General features: G+C 43.8%; 1 protein-coding gene across 3 annotated transcripts; it reads right to left on the reverse strand.

Annotated features, from left to right (window-relative positions):
* Positions 1–6,811: 6,811 nt before the first annotated feature.
* On the reverse strand, positions 6,812–7,814 carry LOC9267281 (uncharacterized). 3 transcript variants are annotated; one of them, XM_015778153.3, is made up of 2 exons: positions 7,752–7,814; positions 6,812–7,518 (listed from the first exon to the last, which is right to left on the reverse strand). In XM_015778153.3, exon 2 carries the CDS (start codon positions 7,495–7,497, stop codon positions 7,171–7,173), a length of 327 nt encoding a protein of 108 aa, XP_015633639.1. In that variant the 5' UTR covers positions 7,498–7,518; positions 7,752–7,814; the 3' UTR covers positions 6,812–7,170. The 3 variants fall into 3 exon arrangements, with proteins under 3 accessions (XP_015633639.1, XP_015633640.1, XP_066165365.1); XM_015778154.3 differs by having other exon boundaries at positions 7,617–7,814; XM_066309268.1 differs by having other exon boundaries at positions 6,812–7,538; positions 7,617–7,814.
* Positions 7,815–21,388: the final 13,574 nt, after the last annotated feature.

Here is a 21,388-nt window from a genome sequence, read left to right on the forward strand (position 1 = left end):
TGCATGAAGGTGAAGGTTAAAGATAGGCGTGCTAAATTGCCGGTGAGATCACCTAAATTCACGGCCCGCGTTGATTAGGCCCAGCAATGTTCAGAAAAGTTCAGAATAGAAGATGCTCATAAACACTGGGTGATGAATCAATCCTACTACTTATTCTCTGTTTTTTTTCCCGTTGAGCACGATCGCTGTCTGATTTCTAGAATTCTTATTTTCCCTTTCAATAATTTTCTCATTGAAACAATCAAAAAGTAAGATTAGGTTTGGTCGTTGTGTCGTGTCGATAGCCTCTTACCCAAGCGAGTTCATGGAGCACGTCAAAATAGTCCCGAGTCCTAGGCAACATTGTGTGCATCACATGCCCTCGGCGATATGATGGAGCGGTCAAGTTGGAGGGCATGGTAAGCATATCAGAATTGTAGGTTGCGTGGCCTGGAACGCCTAGAGAAACAGTTAGCATGTAGTCTATTTAGGGCTCATTTGAATTAGAGGAAAAAGGTATTTTGGAGAATTTCAATCCTATAAGAAAATTTCCTATGATGCCCTTTGAAATAAAGGATTGAATCATATCCAATCCTTTGAAATTCCTATGGAATGGATAATTCTATAGAGATTTTAGAGAAAATTTAGCAAGAGTTTCAACCTCTTGATAACTTTCCTTTGAGTCTATCTCTCTCATCCAATTCATGCGTTTTCCCCGCAGTTCAATCAAACGGTCATTCCTATGTTTTTTTTTCTGCATTTTGCAATCCTCTGTTTTACACTTGCATTCCTATTAAAATCCTATGTTTTTTCTATTTCTACGTTTTTTCAATCCTACAATCCAAAGGGGCACTTAAGTTCTTATAATGCAACAGAAAACACTGCAACTCACCAATAGCCCTTTGCGTGTTCTTGCATTCTTCCAACACGTGTGTGTTTGTGATTTCTGGTCTCAATTGTAACAATTGGTATAGATGAATTGGAGCCAGTAGTGGACTATACTATTAAACTTGCTCTAAGAGCCAAATTGCACCTTGATGCCGTGTCGGCACAATCTACACCAGCCAACCGGCTTTCCTGCACACCACCCATGTGTCGTCATACCTCTCTCCCTTGGCCCCCACTCTGTAGCCTCAACCATGATGCACGCACACAAGAGATCATCCTGGCGGCGCGTCGTGAATAAGGGTGGAAACGAGCTAGGCTCGGCTCAGCTTGAAGTGGCTCGCAACAAACTAGGTTTGGCTTGGCTCGGCTCAGTTAGAAAAACAAGCTAAAACTTGAGTTCGGCTTGGCTCGTTTCCTGGTTCAAGCCAGCTCGAGCTGGCTTGCAATCCTTCCTGTTGAAACACCTCTTCATATATATTTTGTTATTATTAAAAAAAGCAAAAACAAATCATCAATATGTAAAAATTAAATAAGTTTATATATCAATTCTTACAAATCTTAATGATAAATTTTAAGTTGACAAATAATAACTCTATAAAAAATAAAATAATCAATATAAACACATGATGGCCTAGACTCGCGAGCCAAAACAAGCGGCTCGAGAGCCAGCTTGGACTCGATTCATTTCAGCAACGAGATAAAAAAGAGACTTGGACTTGGCTCGTTTGGCTTACGAGCCGAGCCAAACAAACAAAACTCGAGCCAAGCCAAAGCTGAGCTCACGAGCCCGAGCTTTTTTTCCTCCCGTGGTCGTGAAGGAGTCAGGTGCCAACGTCAATACCCGGTCCTTATCAGGCCAACTACGAGGAGTGGACAATGCTCATGAAGGTGAACTTGTAGGCAATAAGGGCTACGGCAGACCGTTGAGCCTGACGATGACGAGGAGGTGAACTACTAGCAGGATAGTCCTGCGCTGGCCGCCATCCCATGGGTCGTGCCACCTGAGATGCTCAGGTATGTACACCAAATGGGAGATACAAATGGCATGTGAGGCTATCATGACCGTACATGTTGATCTTAGCCTCTCAACATATATGCGAGGGGAAAGGGCAACATATAATGAGAGACGGCGAGGCGATCGACGATTTCTCCATACGCATGAACTGTCCTCGCCGATAGCATCTGCATGTTGGACGACGATCCCCCAAAGCTGATGTGGTGAAGAACCCCTACAAGTTCTCCTCGAACATTTTTCCTAGGTCGTGATCGCAACTGAGATATACTCCCCGATGTCAATGACTCATCCAGCGAGATAGATGTTCGATCAGGGCCACTGCAGAGATTTCTTCAGTACATCAGCTTTAGGGAGGTTGCTACCGAAGACGCGGATGTTGTTGGCTAGACCGGTGATGCGGATGGAGAAATCACTGACCTGCCTCACCATTCTTGAACTCGATCTCGCCGAATCCCTTGCATTAGCAGCTGCTCTTTCGCCTCGCGTATGTGTTAGACGCCAACACTTATGGTCTTGATCACCTCCCATGCTGACTACGCCGTCTGTTTGGTGGACAGTGCCCTGAGCATCTCAGGTGGCATGGTCCTTACGATGTGTAGCGTGAGCTTATCCTCCTGGTAATCTACCTCCTTGGCTCCATGGCCTATTAGAGCCCTTGTGCTGTGCCTAATAAGAATTCTAGAAATCAGACAGAGATCACCTTCACTGTCATGAGCAGCACCCACTCCTCATAGCTGATCCTGGTAAGGACCATGTACTGGACGATGGCACCTAACTTCTTCGCGATGCGTTGAACTTGTCTGAATATTAGAAAACACTTTAAGAACATGTGCTATATATGTACTGTGCTTTCTGAAAATCTGTGTTTTTATCAATGTTTTAAATAGCGGGCTAAGACATTTAGCGATTAATTTCTCAAACAGTTATAGTGGGCTAAATGGAGCTATAGCGATCAAATTGTATATGAGATCAAATAGCTAGAACTCTTTTCAAACAGCTATAACAGGAGATTTAAAACCCTGGTTTTTATGCCCTGAAATGTGTATACAATAATTTATTGGGTTTAGGGTTTAAGGATAAAAAAAAGGAGATTTGGAGGGAGAGACATCTCTTCAAATATTTTTTTTTAAAGAAATTATGAGCATGTTAGGGATTGAGCATGAGATCGTGAGGTTAAAACCACACAATGTATCTCAAAAAACTGTGGTTCAAAAGATTCCATGCCATGGATTACTAGATCGGCCTGCCAAGGGAGCCTCGGTCAAGCCATTTACAATGCGGCGATGTGGCGTGTGGCAATGTTGTTCCTGGCTTACGTGGAGGAGGGAGAAGAGTGGGGATCGTGGCTTTGCCTGGTCCGTGTGACCAAAGTTGGTACCGAGTTCCTTGCTGCAAAATCTGAACCAAAGAGAGAGAGCAAAAGTGTTTGGTGGTGGGACCCATTAGTAGCTTATACTGTGGAGTACAAGCTTTGCATTCTGGATGGAGTTGCTTAGCAGCAGTTCCATCCAACGTGGCATCTCAGGTCCAGGAAAAACCCATGACGCATTGTGAATGGCCTCATGGCACTGTGCTCTGTGCAAGCATGCACTAATCGAAGAAGTATCCTGCAGCATCACTCGGTATCTGAAACAGATGGACGCACGATCTTCAGAGATAGCAGGGACCCTTCTTTTCTGTTAACTAAGACCCGATTCGCCTGACTGTCACCACCAAAGAACTGAAACTTTCCTCTGAAAGGAGTGGTTACAGAATGATATGATTCTTCTCCACCACCAAGATTCCAAGAAGATCACAGGTGCCACCAGGACAGAGAAGCAAAAGAAGGCGCATACACCAGACGCAAACACAGTACGCAAATGATGCTCCCTCCAATTGGAACTGCAGATGCAGCATGCCTCCCTCGAATCTCCATGATGCACGAAAAAGTTCCTTCCTTTTTGCCAGGGAAAAAGCATGATTAGCAGTAGAACAACCAATCAACCATGGCATTGGATCCGATTTCAGGAAAAGATCGCGTTCCCCTGTGCTGTTCTGCTGTGCAGCCACGACGCCCGGTGTCATTTCTGCAGCACGCGAGGATCAAATCGACAGATTTATTACTGCTCCGGCAATGCAAGGTGCAGTCTTTCCTTCCCCACAATGATTCATTTCAGGCATGCACCCTACTTGATAGAGATCTTGATACGGCGAGTCGGTGATGCAGATGGCAAGTCACTGGACATTCATGGAAGTACGAGCTAAAGAGTTTGTTCAGAAGATCAACAAATCTTTCACATGACACCGCTTCTGGCATGAGCATTTGCGCCTTTTCTCTTTCTGAACTTGTTCTCTTTTCACGGCTCATTGAGCAATGGATCAGTGCAGAGAAATCACCAGCGTGGTAGATCTGTGACGGACACATGCGGGGCAGCTCAGGCGATTATGCAGTCATGTGATGGTGTCGCAGGCGTGCCCTGTCCACTGTGTTCACTGACCTTGCAGACAGTAATGTGACTGTAAGCAAAGGCCATCATGCTCAAAAGAGAAGTACTGTACTGCAGTTAGACAGAGATAAACTCCGTTCCAGATATTCAGGGAGATGCATGATCATAGTTAGCTGTGTGTAATTATTTTGTCAGAAGCTCGTGCTTAATTTGAATTTTCTTCCAAATAATCGCACCCAGATCATTGTTCTCTGGACTTGATTCACCAACAAGATTACAAGAACAGCTCATGGTACCAGTACAAAATAAGATAACGAATATATTTCCTAACGATCACGTGGCACCATCTTATCAAGGCTTTGCCTCTGGGTTCGCTCAGCTCATGCAACGTGAATCGGAAGAAAAGAAACTCCTGATTAGGGCCCTTTGAATCACAGGAATAAAAAAACGGAGGAATAGGAAAAACATAGGATTTTGACATGAATACAAGTGTAAAACAGAGGATTGTAAAACACAGGAAAATAATAGGAATAACCGTTTGATTGAGCCGCAAGAAAAACACAGGAATTTGAGGAGAGATAAAGACTCAAAGAATTCTTAACATGAGGTAGAACCTCATGCTAAATTTCCTCCAAAACTTGCATGGCAAGAGGCATTCCATAGGAATTTCATGGGATTACATAGGATTCATTCCTTTGATTTAAAGGGCTATATAGGAAAAATTCCTATAGGAATGAAATCTTTTAAAATTCTTATGAATTTCCTTTGAATCAAAGGGGGCCTTAGGGTTTCTTTCAAACGCATAGTTAGAAAACGGAAGAAGAGAAAAAATATAAAATTTTAACAGGAATATATGTGCAAAACAAAAAAAAAATTATAAAACATAAAAATTGAATGAGAGAAATATACATTAGGAAACTTTCCATAAGATTTGACCTCATCTTAAAAATCCTCCAAACCTCAGGAATTTTGTAGGGTTCAATAATTTTCAATCCGATCATAAAGGAAAATATTCTATAGAATTGGAGTATTGCATTTCCTTCAAATCAAAAGCGCCTTGCTGATTACAAATGGGCCTAAAGAGCATGGTTTGCTGATGGGCCTAAATGCAGAAAGCACGTTGACAGTGAACTGGTCTGCTCTCAAGCCTCTCATTTCACTGGTTCTACACTTCTACTGAAGCTTATCTCGTTTTGCAAAAGTACTTCCCGATAATGAGTTAACCACGTTTCAGTAAAGTAAAATATCGAACTTGCTGCAGCTTATCTCGTGAAAATATGAACTAGATTAGTACTATGCCTAACATCTTACCCTGGACCACCACCACCACCAAGACAAAATCCAGACCAGCACAAATAAGAGCAAGTATAACATAGAGCTATAAATCTATTATAAACTTATATAGAGGAGAGAGATAACAAAAAATCAAGGATGTTAGCTCTAGCTTAACACAAGCTCCTAGATAAATACATTAAATGTATAGGTGAGAGATAGAGAGAGGAGGAGAAAATTATAGCCAACCTTATAGCTAATCTATTATATATATATTGGCTTTAAGATGTGCTAATAGTAGAAAGTGAGCTCTACTATTTTCCTTGCTCTAACTAGTGGTTGGCTGAGTTGATCAGACACCAAGATAACACAGGATGAGCACCCAACCAATAAATCACATCCATCTAATGTATAGTGCCATACTATGATGAGTCGATGACACTGAAGGGCATTTGTGCTCCTAAAGCAAGGTCTAGATAAGATATAAGGCATTACAGTCTACAGGAAGAAAAAAAAATACTCCAAGGCTACAGGAAAATTGAGGGTAACTGCGGATCATGGCATGGCAACAATCTCCTGCTTAACTTTGCGCAAGAACTGATCTAGTATTACTACTACCTCCGTCCCATATTACTTGTCTTTTTGAGTTTTTGTTTGTTAATATTTAATCATTCGTATTATTTAAAAAAATTTAGAATTATTATTTATTTTATTTGTCAATTGCTTTATTATCAAAAGTACTTTACATATAACTTATCTTTTTTTATATTTACACTAATTTTTTAAATAAAATTTTTTTTATATTTACACTAATTTTTTAAATAAAATGAATGGTCAAACGTTACAAATAAAAGGTGAAAAACGTCGTGGACGGAGGGAGTACTACATTGTTACTACTAAACTGTTCTGTTGTTGTTCAGCGAATACTACTAGTGGTTTACATTACCAACATGATAACGTGGCTGCAGCATTTGTCAGCATGCTGCAGAAGCATCACATGATAACCTAAAAAACTGACACAAAACACGATGGCAGGAATTGACAGAGAAGTCAGCTTAACCACCAACAGACCCTCTCTTGATTGTGCCAGATATTTGTGCTTGCTACCTTCTACTCCAACAAATCTACTCCGTTTTTTTGCTACTACGTTATCCTTTAGTGGTTCATTTGTATCAGCCTATCAGCAAATCTGTTTGTGACTAGAAATGCTCTTCCAGGATATCCATTCGTCTGAACAAAATCAACACCTTCAACAAGCATGGATCTTACTGAAATGTTAATTACATAGTAGAGCACCACACATACTCTTAACAATATGACTAAAATGCTTCCAATTTCCAATAGTCGAGAGGACAGAGGAAAAGCAGACAACTTCTTCAATGGAGATCCCAAACAAAAAGATGGGAAAAAGAACGGGAAAAAAGGGACTTTTTTTTTCCAAATGGCACCACATCAAGGGAGGAACCAAATAATATCCCTTTTCTTATGAATGACACAAATATTCTTTGGTTTAGATTATGTTCTTTCCTTCTTTTTTCCTTCTCCTCTCTTCTTGTTGGGCGTTTCTTGGTCCGAGAGACCGTTCTTGCGTCACTGCGCCGCGACGGTGCGGGAGGACGAGGACTGCACGGCCGCCGCCGGCGCGGCGGCGGCGGTGGGAGAGGACGACGGGTGGCCGTGCGAGCTGCTGCGGTGGAGCCGGCACTTGAAGGAGCCGGCGTGCGTCGCCGGCGCGCAGACGCACTTGGGGCCGGACCCGTGTCCGCCGCCGCCGGACGACGCCGAGGCGGCGGACGACCAGCTCCTCCGCATCTTCGGCGACGCCGCCGCGCCGGTCGGCGTCGTGCCGCTGCTGTGGTGGCCGTGGCCGTGGAACCTGCCTTCCTCCCCAGCAGTGTCCACGTAGTTGGACGCCATTACTCCCTGCTTTCTGTAGTTCTGCACACCATTAAAGATGGCTTTAATGAGCAATTAATTACAAGATCTCTTTGTCATAAAAGGTGTTAACAGAATTAAAGATTTTGATTAGGACTTACATCAGATCAAACAAATCTAACCCTGACCTAAAATTACAACCAGCCTTTGATTCCCTTCTCCATACCAAGTTATCAACAACTCAACTAGACTTGTGCAAGAAAAAAAAACAGGAACAAAGAGAAGATTGTGTATACCTAGAACTTGCAAGAATGGAATCAGAACTGCAGAAAGGTGGAGGAGCCGGAGAGCGGCAAACTGGCTTGGGACGGAGAGGGGACTCGCTTTAAAGGCGACCCGGGATTCCCAAACCGTGGGTCCCATTGTGCCCCGCCCACTGACTCACTGGCCCCACCCACATCAGGAGTACTCGTACGTCACTGGGGCTTTGGTTGTGGTGATCCCCACGCGTAGGAAGTGACGGCCGTGCCCTCGTCCCGGCGCGGCCGCGCGTGGGTCGCATCGGCACGAGGCGGTGGCAAGGCGGTCGTTTCGCGAAGTGCGGATGTGGTTTTGCGTGAGGAGAACCGTGGCGATTTCTTTGAGACGGCGGAAAACGGTGGGTCTGCTGGATTTTTTTGGCCGTTTGCAAGGCGTGGCTGGTTGGGTGGATGGATGGATCGCGTCGGTTGCGCGCAAACGGATTTCGCCCGCCTCCGCCCTCGGTGTTGGAGTTTGGTGTCTGGTGTGCCGCCCGCCGGGGCCACCGGGCGACGAAGAAATCTCAGCATAGGATGGTTCTAGAAATCCAAATAATAATCCACTGGTTCTCACCCATATCGTTTCTTCCATATCTGTGGGCTCCGGATCCACCAGATCGTCCGAGACCGGAATCACGGGCTCCACCCATGTGCAGACTTGTGCAGTTGTGCACCATATATCTGATCCGTGCGCCGCCTCTCTCTAGTTTGCTACACAGGCGGGCGAGGAGGCGCGGAAGCGGACGGGCACGTTACGTTACGTGGCCAGTGGCGTACGTCCCGTCCCGCCTCCGCGCGCGTGGTGCGCGGCGCCCGAACTCTCCCGGCCTCTCGCGCGACGCGAAGAATCCAAGCGAGACGGCGACCCAGGCGACGATCGAATCGAGTGATCCCGCGGCACGCGAGCCTGTGGAGCGCGCCGAAGATACGGCACGTCCGGTACGCACGCTCGGCGCCCTTCCTTTTTTTGGGGGGAGATTCGCACGCAGCGACTCCTGGCCCAGCGTGCGGGTGCGTAGTGGCTGCGATCACACCGGCGACTTCCTACGCGCGCCACGACGACGGAGGCTTCAACGTCTTCGCGTAGATGATTTTTTTTTTTTTGAGAAAGGGAGGGAAACTCCCCCGTTTTCATTAAAGAAAACGCAGATGATTACAAGAGTTCCAGACATCAAGTTCTTACAGAAAAGACGAGAGAAAAAGGAAAACAAACAGTTATTACAGGACTAGAACATTGGCATTTCAAGCATCAAAACATAGGTTTCTATCGTCGTCTTCAAAACTCTTTGCCATTAGTTTAGACTGCCTCTGTTTCCCATCCTATTCTTTGTCTGCCGCCCCTCCATTCAAATTTTGAGTGAAAGATCTCATTTGCTACCTGCCTTAGTAGCTGCGCCCCCCACTGCATTCTTCCTCTGTCTCCCTCCTTGCTCTGCAAAATACTCCAAGAGTTTAAATTTGAGCAAATGTTATAAACTATTTCTATAGGATCAACAGGCATAATTCCATCAAAGCAGGCTCTGTTTCTTGCTTTCCAAATGGTCCACAAGACTGTTGTAACCCCCACCATAATCAACTTCCCATTCCCTTTGCCAAATTTCAAAATCCAGGAGCTACACATTTCCCCCACATTCCTGCCAGGCTTCACATTGAGAGCGCATTCAACAACACTCCAAACGAAATGAGCCATCGGACAATCTAAAAACAGATGTTGGATGGATTCACTCTTATCACAGAATTGGCATTTAATCGAGCCCTTCCTCCAACCCCTTTTGAACAGATTATCTTTTGTAAGAATACTATTTCTTAGAACCAGCCAGGAAAAAACTTTCACCCTGGGTGGTGTTTTGATTTTCCACATTTTTTTGTAGGGATAATTGATCCCCTGTAATACCAAAGCTCTGTAGAAAGATTTAACAGAGAAACCTTTGCTAGACAGTCTCCAAATCAGTCTGTCTTTTTCATTAGTTAGACTAACATTGTCCAGGGCTCTACCAATATTAGCCCATTTTCTCTGTTTAACTGCATTTAGGTCTCTCCTGAATTTGATTGAGCCTAACCCTCTCCTTTTGATCTCTGCCACAGTCACATTTTTTGTCAAGGTTATGTTATAAAGATCTGGAGCAGACTCTTTAATTGGTTTACCCCCCCCCACCAACTATCTTCCCAAAAGAGGGTACTCTCCCCATTTTCCACCTTCTTGTCACAAAATCTCAAGAACAGCTCTTTGATCTCCATTAAACTAGACCAAAAGTGAGAATCCCCATTCTTATGTTTTATTTGAGTCAGAGTTTTCTTTTTCAAATACTTGTTTCTTAGCATGTCTTGTCACAAACCTTCTGTATTCTCCAAATTCCACAGCCATTTCCCCAACAGAGCTTTATTCATTACATCTAAATCTAAAATCCCCAGCCCTCCCTGATCTTTAGGGAGGCAGATCACTGGCCATTTCACTAGATGATATTTCATATTACCTTGATCTTCTTGCCACAGAAATCTCCTTCTATAAAAATCAATTTTTTCTCTAACTCCACAAGGAAGAGAGTATAAAGACATCATATAAAGTGGGACACTGCTAATGCTAGAGTTAATCAAAGCAACCCTCCCTCCTATTGCTAGGAGTTTCCCCTGCCAACACCCCAACTTCTTTTCAATTGTTTCCTCTACAGGTTTCCAATCTTTGTTATGGATTCTTACTTGATTTATGGGAACACCCAAATATTTCATTGGCAGTCTCTCAATTTGGCAAGTGAACATTTGGCTGTATGAGTCCTGTCTCTCAGCTGCCTCTCCCAGGCAAAAAACTTCACTTTTATGAAAGTTCACTTTTAGGCCAGTCAATTGCTCAAAAATACACAGAAAGAATTTGAGGTTTTTTGCATATTCCAGAGAATCCTAGATCAGGCATATGGTATCATGGGCATATTGTAAAATAGCCACCCCCTCTCTCATGACATCCATTCCCAAACCCTTGATTAGTCCCTGTTGCTCTGCTCTTTTGATAAGAATGGTTAAAGCATCAGCAGCAATGTTAAAAAGCAAGGGTGAGAGTGGATCCCCCTGTCTCAACCCTTTGTGTGTTGTAAAATAGTGCCCTATCTGATCATTCACTCTGATGGCCACTTTCCCCCCTTTAACCACTTTCAAGATCCAATCACACCATATGTCAGGGAATCCTTTGGCCTTCACCATTTAATACACAAAAGACCACTTAATGTTATCATATGCCTTTTCGAAATCAATTTTGAACAGAATTCCTGCCTGCTTTTTTTGATGAATTGAGTTCAAAAATTCATGCATAGTTACAACCCCTTCCATTATATATCTATTTTTTATGAAAGCTGTTTGATTCAAAGCAATCAAGACTTCAATCACCTCAGCCAGCCTTTCCATCAAAATTTTTGTTATGATTTTGAAACTCACATTTAAAAGACATATTGGTCTGAATTTCTGTATCATTCTTGCTTCTTTGCATTTAGGGATCAAAGTTATAACACCATAATTTAATCTCTCAACTCTAATTTTTCTTTTCATGAAATCTGTGATTAGTTCCATCAAGTTATCCTTAATCAGATACCAAAAATGTTTATAAAATTCCACAGGAAATCCATCAGGCCCAGGGGCCTTATTGTTTTCCATCCCAAAAACTACTTTTTTCAGTTCCTCCATTTCTATTGGTCTAATCAATCTCTCTTTTTCAGCTTCACTCAACATAGCTATGCCTTCCAGATTCAAAGTAAAATCATTCTCTGGAGGGGGGGGGGACCAAAAAGCTGTTTATAAAAATTTGTTATATATTTCATTAGATCACTCTGTCCTTTAATCTCCCCCTCTTCCTGATCCAGAGAATGAATCATGTTTTTTCTTTTCCTTCCATTGGCTTTAGCATGGTAATATTTTGTGTTATCATCCCCTTCCAAAAGGTTTTTTTCTTTACATCTCTGCATCCATTTCAATCTATCCTCTCTTACTACTTTCTTCAACTCTTCCTCCAAATCCCCTCTCTCTTTTCTTTCCAGAATAGTCATTCCATATGCTTCACATTTTTTATCAATGTCTTCTATTTTTTCCATAATTTCATGTTTTTTCCTTTTGTACATTCCTTCCCAGTTCATGTTCCAACCTTTTAGTTTCTTTCTCATTTTTTGTAACCTCCATTGCCATTTATCAATACTGGATCCATTTATATTACAAGAATTCCAAACTTGCTCAACCACAGTATTAATATCTTCTCTCATGAGCCAACTATTCTCAAATTTAAACAGAGGAGATAGCCACTTTTCTCCCTCAACATTGATCAAAAGAGGAGTGTGGTCAGAGTAAATTCTCTCTAAGACCCTTCCACATGCCAAAGGGAACTTAATCTCCCATTTATCATTAAAAAGAATTCTGTCCAATTTTTCAAGAGTTACACTTTGTTTGTTATTAGCCCAAGTGAATTTTTTCCCTTCCAAGGCCATCTCTCTCAAGTTTGCATTCTCAATTATAGAATTGAACATAAGACTCCATTTATTCACCCCTCCCCTCTTGTTTTTTTCATTCTCTTGTCTCAGGATGTTAAAATCCACACCAATTAACAGGGGTTCATCACACCCATAACAATCCTGAGCTAACTCCCTCAAGAACTCCTCCTTGTGTTCAGGCTGGGCAGCCCCATACACAGTTATTAATCTCCACACAAATTTGTCATTTCTATTTTTTACTTTAACATGCAACAAAAAATTCTTCTTGGAAACTTCCATAATTTCCATTTTGTCTTCATTTATTCCCACCAACATACCCCCAGATCTACCCTTGGGAATGGTCCAATTCCAACTAAACTTACCCCCTCCTCCTATTAAATCCAAGTCTTTAGCAGTGAAATCCTGCTTCACAGTTTCTTGGATGCCAATGAAATCAACTTTATGCTCTTTTATTAAATCATTGAGATGCTTTATTTTATCATGATCACCCATACCTCTTATATTCCAAAATAAACCTTTCATGATTTCTTTTTTGTTTTTTTCTTCTCATTTATGCCACTACATTTAGGAGTGACCTTGAAAATCTCAAGGTTTCCTCTGTTATTTTTCCTCCTCTTTTTACCTGATGAATTGCTTTGAGAAAGCCTCAACATGTTTTCAGCATAATCAAAATCAGACATACAATCATCTGAATGTAAGACTTCATCTATATTTATGTTTATGTCACTCAAGTTCTCCCCAACATTTTGACACTCCCCTTTCTGAGAAGTATTTAGTTTCTCTTTCAAGAACAGATTTATCCTAGCCAATTCCAGATTTTTGATTAGGTTCAGATTTGTATCCGCAGCTTCTAGAGCACATCCTAAATTAACACCTAACAGACTAGCCATTTGAGCTAGAGAGAAATTACTTTCATCAACTATAGATGGGATTTGTTTGTTACCTTTGTTGATGAAAGCATTAAGAGCCTCTTTCCTTTCAGCTGCAACATCGGCCACCTTTTTCTTCCTTCTCCAAAAGTCTTAGACTTTTCTTCCTCTTCTCCTCTGTCATGTCTTCATTAGTTTGAGACAGAACAACTCCCACCGCTACAGCAAAGTCACTTGATTCTTGTGATTCCATGTTCTCCTCACTCCCCACCAGTTGCACTCTTGGTTCATCTTCATCATAAATCACCTCCTCACTGTCATTTTCCACTCTCTGGCTAGTACCACTTTTATCTGCCATCCCTTCTTGTGTCTTCTTTGTTTTCTCATTTTCCTCCTCCCCAGCCTGTGCTTCTTCTCTGATTCCACCCTCTATCATCCCTCCTGCTACATCTTTATCAAGTTGAATCTGCTTGACTTTAAAATGTTCTTCTAGTTGTACTCTCAGAGCCATCTCCCTATCTATCTCCATCTGTTTGAGCTTCACCAATTCTGCTTGAGCACTTTCATTGTCTGAATCCTCTTCCACAACTATGGCTTTCTTCTTGTCCCCTGCCTTTTCCAAAACTCTCATGTTTGATGCAGCTTCTTCTTTTCTTGGTTTCTTATTCCTCTGCATGTGATTTATGTTGCCAGGTTCATTTTGCTCCTCCACCTCCACAACTCTCTTTTCCTGTGCACAATCTCTAAACCATCCCAACTCCACAATCTGCTCCAACTTGAAATGAGCTTTGTAAACCAGCAACTTAGGTGTCATCAGAGTCATGGTCAGAGGCAAGCTTTTTAATGTCATCATTCCTACTCTAATTCTAACCACATCCTTTGTCTTTAAAGCTACCATATCCACTTCTATCACAGGTCCTAGATTAGAACCCACTTCATGTAGAGGGTCGTAATCCTTCATTTCATCAGGTACCCCCTCCACAGTCACCCACACTTCATGTAACCTCCCCACTGCCTCAGCTTCTTGAGTCCATTTCTTCACTTTCACATGTACAGATGTTCCTTTTACTCTAATTGAGTCAAATTCAGCTAACTCATCCAATTTCATCTTATTTAGGAATCTCATATGGAACAACCCTTTCTCCTGCATCCTGGCCTTCCAAGTCCAGTTCCACTTGAAGTGTTGAGTGAATCCTTCCTCCAAAGCCTGCTCAGTAAGATCACCTACCCACATAATTGTCACAATAGCCAAAGGGTTAACATGTTCTTTTTGCACTATACCCTTAGCACTCTGAATCAGCACACAGCCAGACCTGGGGCAGCACATCCCACTACTTTAGCTACAGGTTTCTTCTGATTCTTCCTAAAGCAATCCTCTGTCCTATGAGTCTCTTTTGCACAGATCATACAGAACACTGACAATTTGCAATCTCTAGACAAATGACTGTAACTCCTGCATTTAGAACAGAAAATCCTCTGCTGGGAATGGGATTCACCAACCTAATGTTTGGACTCATCTCGATTTTGTTGCTAATTTGGCTTTGCTTCCAATCCTGAACTGATAGAATCCATCTTAGCACTTGTTTCCTGCAAATTTGGACCCGCTTCCTTCCTCCCTTCAGTTTTCAGCGTGTCCTTCCCCTGCTTCCCCTTCTCCTCAGCAACTTGCAGAATTTCCTCATGCTTTGCCTTCCCATCCTCTACTCCTCGATTTAGATCTGGAGGTGGCGGATGTGGACCTTGTGGCTCCTATCGCCCAATCTGCAAAGGGCGGATATGTCCCCTTCCCCCTGCGTCTCCCCTCCAGAATCGATTAGGCGGCCTGAAAGGTGGACGCGGCCTCCATCCTCCGCCTTGATTTGCCATTGGAGAGCCGCTTCTTACCACCTTCGCGAAACTCCGGCCGTCCCCTCGAACGCTCACCGTCCACTCTCGCCGCCGCCCACCACCGCCTACCCTTGGCCACTCCTCCACTTCTCTCACCTCCCCTTGCGTCTCCCTCTTCTCCAATCTCCTCCACCTGTCCTGGAACCCTAGCTCCTCGAGACTAGCTCCCCACAGGTGGTGTAGAAACGGAGTCAGGAGAGTCGACTCAAAGGTGTTCGACCGATCCCCAAAATCGCCATCGTTGGATCTCGACACGTGTTGCCCCTCCACCTCTCTCTCCCTCACTATTGGATCGGGCCGAAAACCATGGGCTTCCTCCCTCCCCTGATCAAAAACTCTCTCGCGCGCCGAGGAGCACTCTCCCAACTCCCGAAGGCCATCCCTTCCGCCACGAATCACCGCCGGCGATCGTCGGAGCGCCGCGGGTGACTCCCTCGTCTTCTCTCCTAGGAAAACTGTGGACCCCCGTTTTTATAACAGGAATCAATCGTGTAAACAGTACCATTTCCTTGGATCAAGTAGTCTGGTACACACGAACTCATAGCTGAAATATCAAGTGCACATACACGAGAGTCTAGTACGAATTATTACATCATAAGCCCGCATGCACAGTCTTAAATCATCGGACTGAGCGGTCCGGAATACATTCCAAAAACAGAAGTAGGTAAGGCAGCGGAGTTAAGGCAGCGGCACACCATTGCCACAGGCAACGACCGTAACTAAGACCTACTGAGCGCCATCGTCTTCATCTCCCTCCTGGTAGTAGGCATAGGGATCCTCCGAAGCTTCATCTCCCGCTTCTGATTATATTTGCAAGGGTGAGTACCAACCGTACTCAGCAAGCCACCACAGCAATGATGCACATGACAAAGGAATTCAAAGGATGGCTATGGTTCTTTTGCACAAAGCAAGTTTTGTAATTCTTTTCACAAGCCTAAGACCTAGCATAGACTGATCAAGTTTTAATACCAGTGTTCATATTAAACAATGACGGTTCTGTCCACCATCCATTTTGATCCCAAGGATAGCTTCCCGCCATTGAGTCGTTATGGTTTTCTGAGGACGTCCATATTCCCGCCTCTCAGGAAGTGGCTCCATCAGCATAAAAATCATCATGCAATATCCCATCCCACACAAGTTAAAGAATTTAGAGTCTAGCCAAGTGTAATACATGTCCCGGTGCTCAATAACCGCGAGCACGGCTATTCGAATAGATTTGGTTTACTCACACTGCAGTGGATGTACACTTTACCCGCACTCCGCGACTGCCCAACACATGAGCCTCGTCCCAACACATGAGACGCGTCACGGCAAAGCTTTTCGATAACCTCGCATTGGCAGTATCCGCTCCATGAACTTAAATCCTCATGCACTCTAGGCGTCCATGTTTCTAGCAGTGTGAGGAGTTCTGGCGCTCCCGGGAAAGAGAAGTCTCACACATATTAAATTATGGTTCAAGTTAAGTTCTCTCTCTCTCACACTCATGGCAGTCCTACCAATGGCGACACCGATGTAGGGCACGCCTCTCGGCCCTACCTCAACGGCTATCCCATCGTAGCGCACCTGCCTCACTTAGGGGTGAACCATCTATGCAGGGATACTGCCTCCGCTCGGCTATCTAATCCGCTAGGTCTATACCCATTCGAGAAGTACGGTTGTACGGGGGTCGTTTCATGCTTAACTTCATGGCTCGGTCCTTAATTGACCGGGGACGGTACTAGCCTTTCCCAAATACCACCCAAATCCTCCGTCCGCCCCAGTCGAAAACAATTGTTTAATTTTATTTCTCCTTTCACAAATCATGTCATCAACATCATGGCAATGTGGCGCTCATGTCTCCACATGCCGCATCTCAATTACCTTCCCAAAAGTAATTGCCCAAGCATCATTTGATAAATATGAGTATGCATGATTCTAGAATAGCATTTCTAAGCAATTGTCATAATTGACTAGGGACTCATACGTAAACATGGTTACGAAGGAATAAGGGGCAAACAATAATCAAGGCATGGCATAATCACAAGTAGGATGTTCATCATTGCATGCAATTTTATTTGTAAACAAAACAATTTCGCAATTGGGATCAACATGTTCAAGGAATAGTGATGACTTGCCTTGCTCAAAGTCTTGCGGGTCTTGGCCTTCACTTGGATCCGCAACTCCCTCGGGCTCTATAGTTATGTGCGAAAATTGATTTGAATTCGGTTAGAATTCAAATAAAAATCCAAATAAATCCAAATGGAAGTCGAACGCGTAAGTCGATTCTTTTATATTAACTTTACTATTCGCGAACTAGGGCAAACCCAATTTCGATTTTTATATCCTAAACTATTTTGCGGGTATAAATATTTTGTTATCATAAGTTTTTAATTTAATCTACCCGAGCATTATATCCATATAATAGGTTGGAAATTTCTATCACAAGCTAAATATCGGACGGAATCCTAAAATTATCTTATAATATTATACGATTAAATTTTAGTCTAGGATTAAACGACTAAATATAATATACGTCTAAAATTCCTAGTGATTAAATCCGAATTTCTACCGTGAATCAATTACTTATAGAGATTACCCAAAATAATCTATAATAGTCTATAAGAATTCATCTAATCGTTTAGTTCTTAATTACATTTAAACTACTACCGCGAATTGATTTCTTGTAGAAATTACCAAGAATAATCCATAATTTATATTAAATTTCGCAATTCTACGTCTATAACTAGTCTATAACTAAATGCTAATTATTTTAAATTTTCTAAACTTCCCTAATCTCCCTCTAATTTCCTATCTATTTCCCTTTTCTTTTTCTTCCCTTCTTTTTCTTTTTCCTTCCTTTCTTTTTATTTTTTTTCTCTCTCTCTTTTCTTTTCTTTTTCCTTCTCTCTCTCCCTTTTCTTTTCTTTTTCCTTCTCCCTCTCCCTCCCGGTTTCTCTCCTCCTTCCTTCTTCTTTCTCTCCCTCGGTTTCTCTCTCTCTCTCTCTCTCTCTCTCTCTCTCGGCTCTCTGCTACCCGGGGCGGCGACGGCGGCCGAGCAAGTGGTGGAGGCGGCAGCTTACCGACGGCGGTGGCGGCGACGGCGGCGACGGCGACGGTGGCGACGTCGGCGCAAGGTGCGGCGCGGCGCGGCGGCTTCGTGGCGGCGGCGCGGCGGCTCTATGCGACGGCGCAGCGGCGTGGAGGCGGCGGCGTGGTGGCGTGGGTAGAGGCGAGGAGGTGAGGATGAAGGGGAAGAGTGGGAGTAGGGGGGCTTATATAAGGGAGGGGGGAGAGAGATAATGGGGAAGAGGGGAGAGGGGCAGCGGCCTCATGGCGTCGGCGGGGTGGCGCGGCGCGGGGCTCGACGCGGCGATGTGACGACGACGCGACGCGGCAGGGCGCGAGGAGCGGCAGCGGCGCGGCAGCAGCGGCGGCACGGGGCTCGGGGGCGCGGCGCGGCAGGTGATGCGACGCGCGATGGCGATGGCGCGGTAGCGGCGACGCGACGGCCGAACGGCGACGGCGCGCGGCGATGGAACGGGCGGCGCGGCGCGGTAGCAGCGGCGGCACGGGGCTCGGGGGAGCGGCGCGGCACGGGGCGCGAGGTGACGACGGCGACGGCTCGGCAGTGGCGACGGGACGGTGCGCGGTGCGATGGGACGGCGCGACAGGATGGCGGCGAGCGACGCGCGGCGGCACGGCGGTAGCGGCGGTGCGCGGCGCAAGGCGATGGACGGCGGCGCGGAGACGCGACGGAAACGACGGCGACGGCGGCGCGGGGTTAGGGGCGGCCAGGTGCGGTGATGGCGACGGCGTCGGCAGAGGGGAGGCGGAGCGGCGCGCGGGGCGCGAGGGCAACGCGGCAAAGGAGGGGCTAGGACTAGGAGACCTCGTCGAACACTTCAGGTGCAATGAACAGTGCCGTTTTCTAATTAACCCGATTTTGGCCCATTTATTATTTAAATTTGATTCTTTAATTCCAAATTTTGCATAAATGAAGTATACTCAATATTTGTGCCATTCCAATCCATGGATTCATTCTAGATTAATTTATTCCATGTTTTATATATTATTATTGTAATTTACTTGAACTTAATTAGAGTTAATTCTCATTCCATTGCTTTTAAATTTGATGGATATAAATATGGTCGTAATAATATTTTACTCATTTCTATCCTCACCAAATCTTATTTTAAGTTGCACTTTAATTATTTACTTTGTCCATTTACTTTTTAGGGTTTATTCCTAACCAATTATCCATTATTCGCGATTTATAAACTCCGAACCCAAACTCCAATAAAATAATCGAATAAAATCGGCATGATGCAATTTATTTAAAAAGTTTTTGAAAATCCGCATTTTTAGAGTTTAGATTTTTGTCGTCGAATTTTCAGGGTGTTAAAAAACCCTAGCCATTGTACATGCCTATAAAAATTTAGGACCCCTTCGCGTAGATGATTGGTGGCGGACGATATTATACCCGCGATATACTTTGTTTTGCAATCGTGCAGGAACAAAAACTATTCGTTCTTGCATGTTGCATCGCGTGTGAACTGGGAACTCGTATCTGAATATGTCGATGGACGATTGATTTCTGCGGCATGACTATCAGAAGTTTCAGAGGAGGACATGCATGCTATATTGCAAATTGCAAATACATGTTCCTGATTGCTGGAGGAGATCAGAACCCAGAAGCAATTCATCAGCCGTCAGTCGTCCCATTCATTTTAGGTGCCGTTTCCCTTCGATCCAAAGGCACACAAACAAAGTGTCAACACCATAACCCCACCATTGCACGACCAAACTCTATCTGCTTTCGCACCGGCCTGCCTTCTGGCATTATTGACCCCCCGGTCATATGGCCCTCGTTCGCCAGGATGTCAGCGAGAGCGAGAGATGAGCCCCAGAATTGCTTGCCACTGTAAACTAATGGTAGGTAGACTAGTACTAGAGCCCTCATCTTCGCCCATGTCGACAGGTTGCAAGTTGCAACGACTTTGCTATCAGCAGGTCTTTTCCCCTTTGCCTCAGTTTCTCTTATCATGCGGCTCATTTTATCTTTCGTCCAAGCAATCGCGTCTCCCGCCTTTGTAAAGAGCTCCAATTATTTGTCCTCTTGACAGTTACAGTACAGTAGTGTTATTCTCTCTTTGCTTATCAGGGGAAGGAAATAGATTTCTTTTTTGTGCAAGGGAAATAGATTACTTGTTTCTATTCAGCTAATCGCTTCCAAGAGGCATCGCCCCATCTGCCTTTAGAGATAAGTAAGCCAATGTCGCTAGCAATCTGATAGATGAGATATTATGGCGTGTTTAGCAGCAGTAATTAACAAGTGTCAAGCTGTCATCTTTCGTCGTCTTCACTCAATCTTATCATACTAAACTAGTGCATTCGGAGAGGAAATGTGAACACCTGACGGAATAATCTAGGACACTACATATTCCTCGAAAGAAAATAAAAATCTAGGCACTGCATAATTAACCTTATCTAGGACTTTTCTTGGTGCGGAGGTATCCATCTTGGAAGGGATCATCAGAAAGCAACATTGACAAAAAAATGTATGCTGAATTTTATATACCAAATGAATAAACAAGATCAGATTGCTAATCACACAATGGGAGATCTATCATAACCTATCTGCAAGATCAGTTGAGTAATTGAGTCTAGCCATGATTTCTCTCCTCTTTGATTCAGCATGGGGGGATATGTTCTGCGACTGGCTGATCGATCCAAGATAATAAGATTCCCTATCGGGTGCCTTATCAGTGTTGTCCCCTACAAAGCCAGCAATAGGTACATGCACTTTGGATAAGTGCATCAGAAAGAAATCCAAGTCCAACGGAACAGGAGGGTGCTTTACAAAAGAGAGGTGTTAATTATACTCCTAATCAAAGATTTTTCAACGAGGGACTCGTTAACGGAGTTCCGCCTGAAGGTCAGAACATAGGTAATATGTCCGGTGCTCTTATCACTTTTCAGATAGAGAAACAAAATGAAGGTTATACCGAAAGAGTCTGTAGCAGTGTCTGTAGCTTGGCTAATACTCCCTCCGTATTTTAATGTATGACGCCGTTGACTTTTTAACAAACGTTTAACATTTCGTCTTATTCAAAAAATTTATGTAATTATCATTTATTTTATTGTGATTTGATTTATCATCAAATATTCTTTAAGCATGACATAAGCATTTTTGTATTTGCATAAAAAATTTGAATAAGACGAATGGTCAAACGTTGGTTAAAAAATCAACGGCGTCATACATTAAAATACGGAGGGAGTACTGTAACTGAATGGTTGACAACTTGAATACTTGATTACATAGTTCAATCCAGCATATGCCCTCTGGGGAGAAAAACTGTCAATCAATAGAACTAAGAACCACTTCCCTCTTGCGTGGTTTCTGAAGGCTTGCATAGCAGGCAGCTCTTACCAACAA

The sequence above is a fragment of the Oryza sativa genome, chromosome 4 (assembly GCF_034140825.1).
Source record: "Oryza sativa Japonica Group chromosome 4, ASM3414082v1".
In the NCBI taxonomy this organism is placed as follows: domain Eukaryota; kingdom Viridiplantae; phylum Streptophyta; class Magnoliopsida; order Poales; family Poaceae; genus Oryza; species Oryza sativa.

Excerpts from the sequence above, each read along its gene's own strand:
- LOC9267281 (XM_015778153.3), bottom strand. The coding sequence starts at position 7,497 with ATGGCGTCCAACTACGTGGACACTGCTGGGGAGGAAGGCAGGTTCCAC.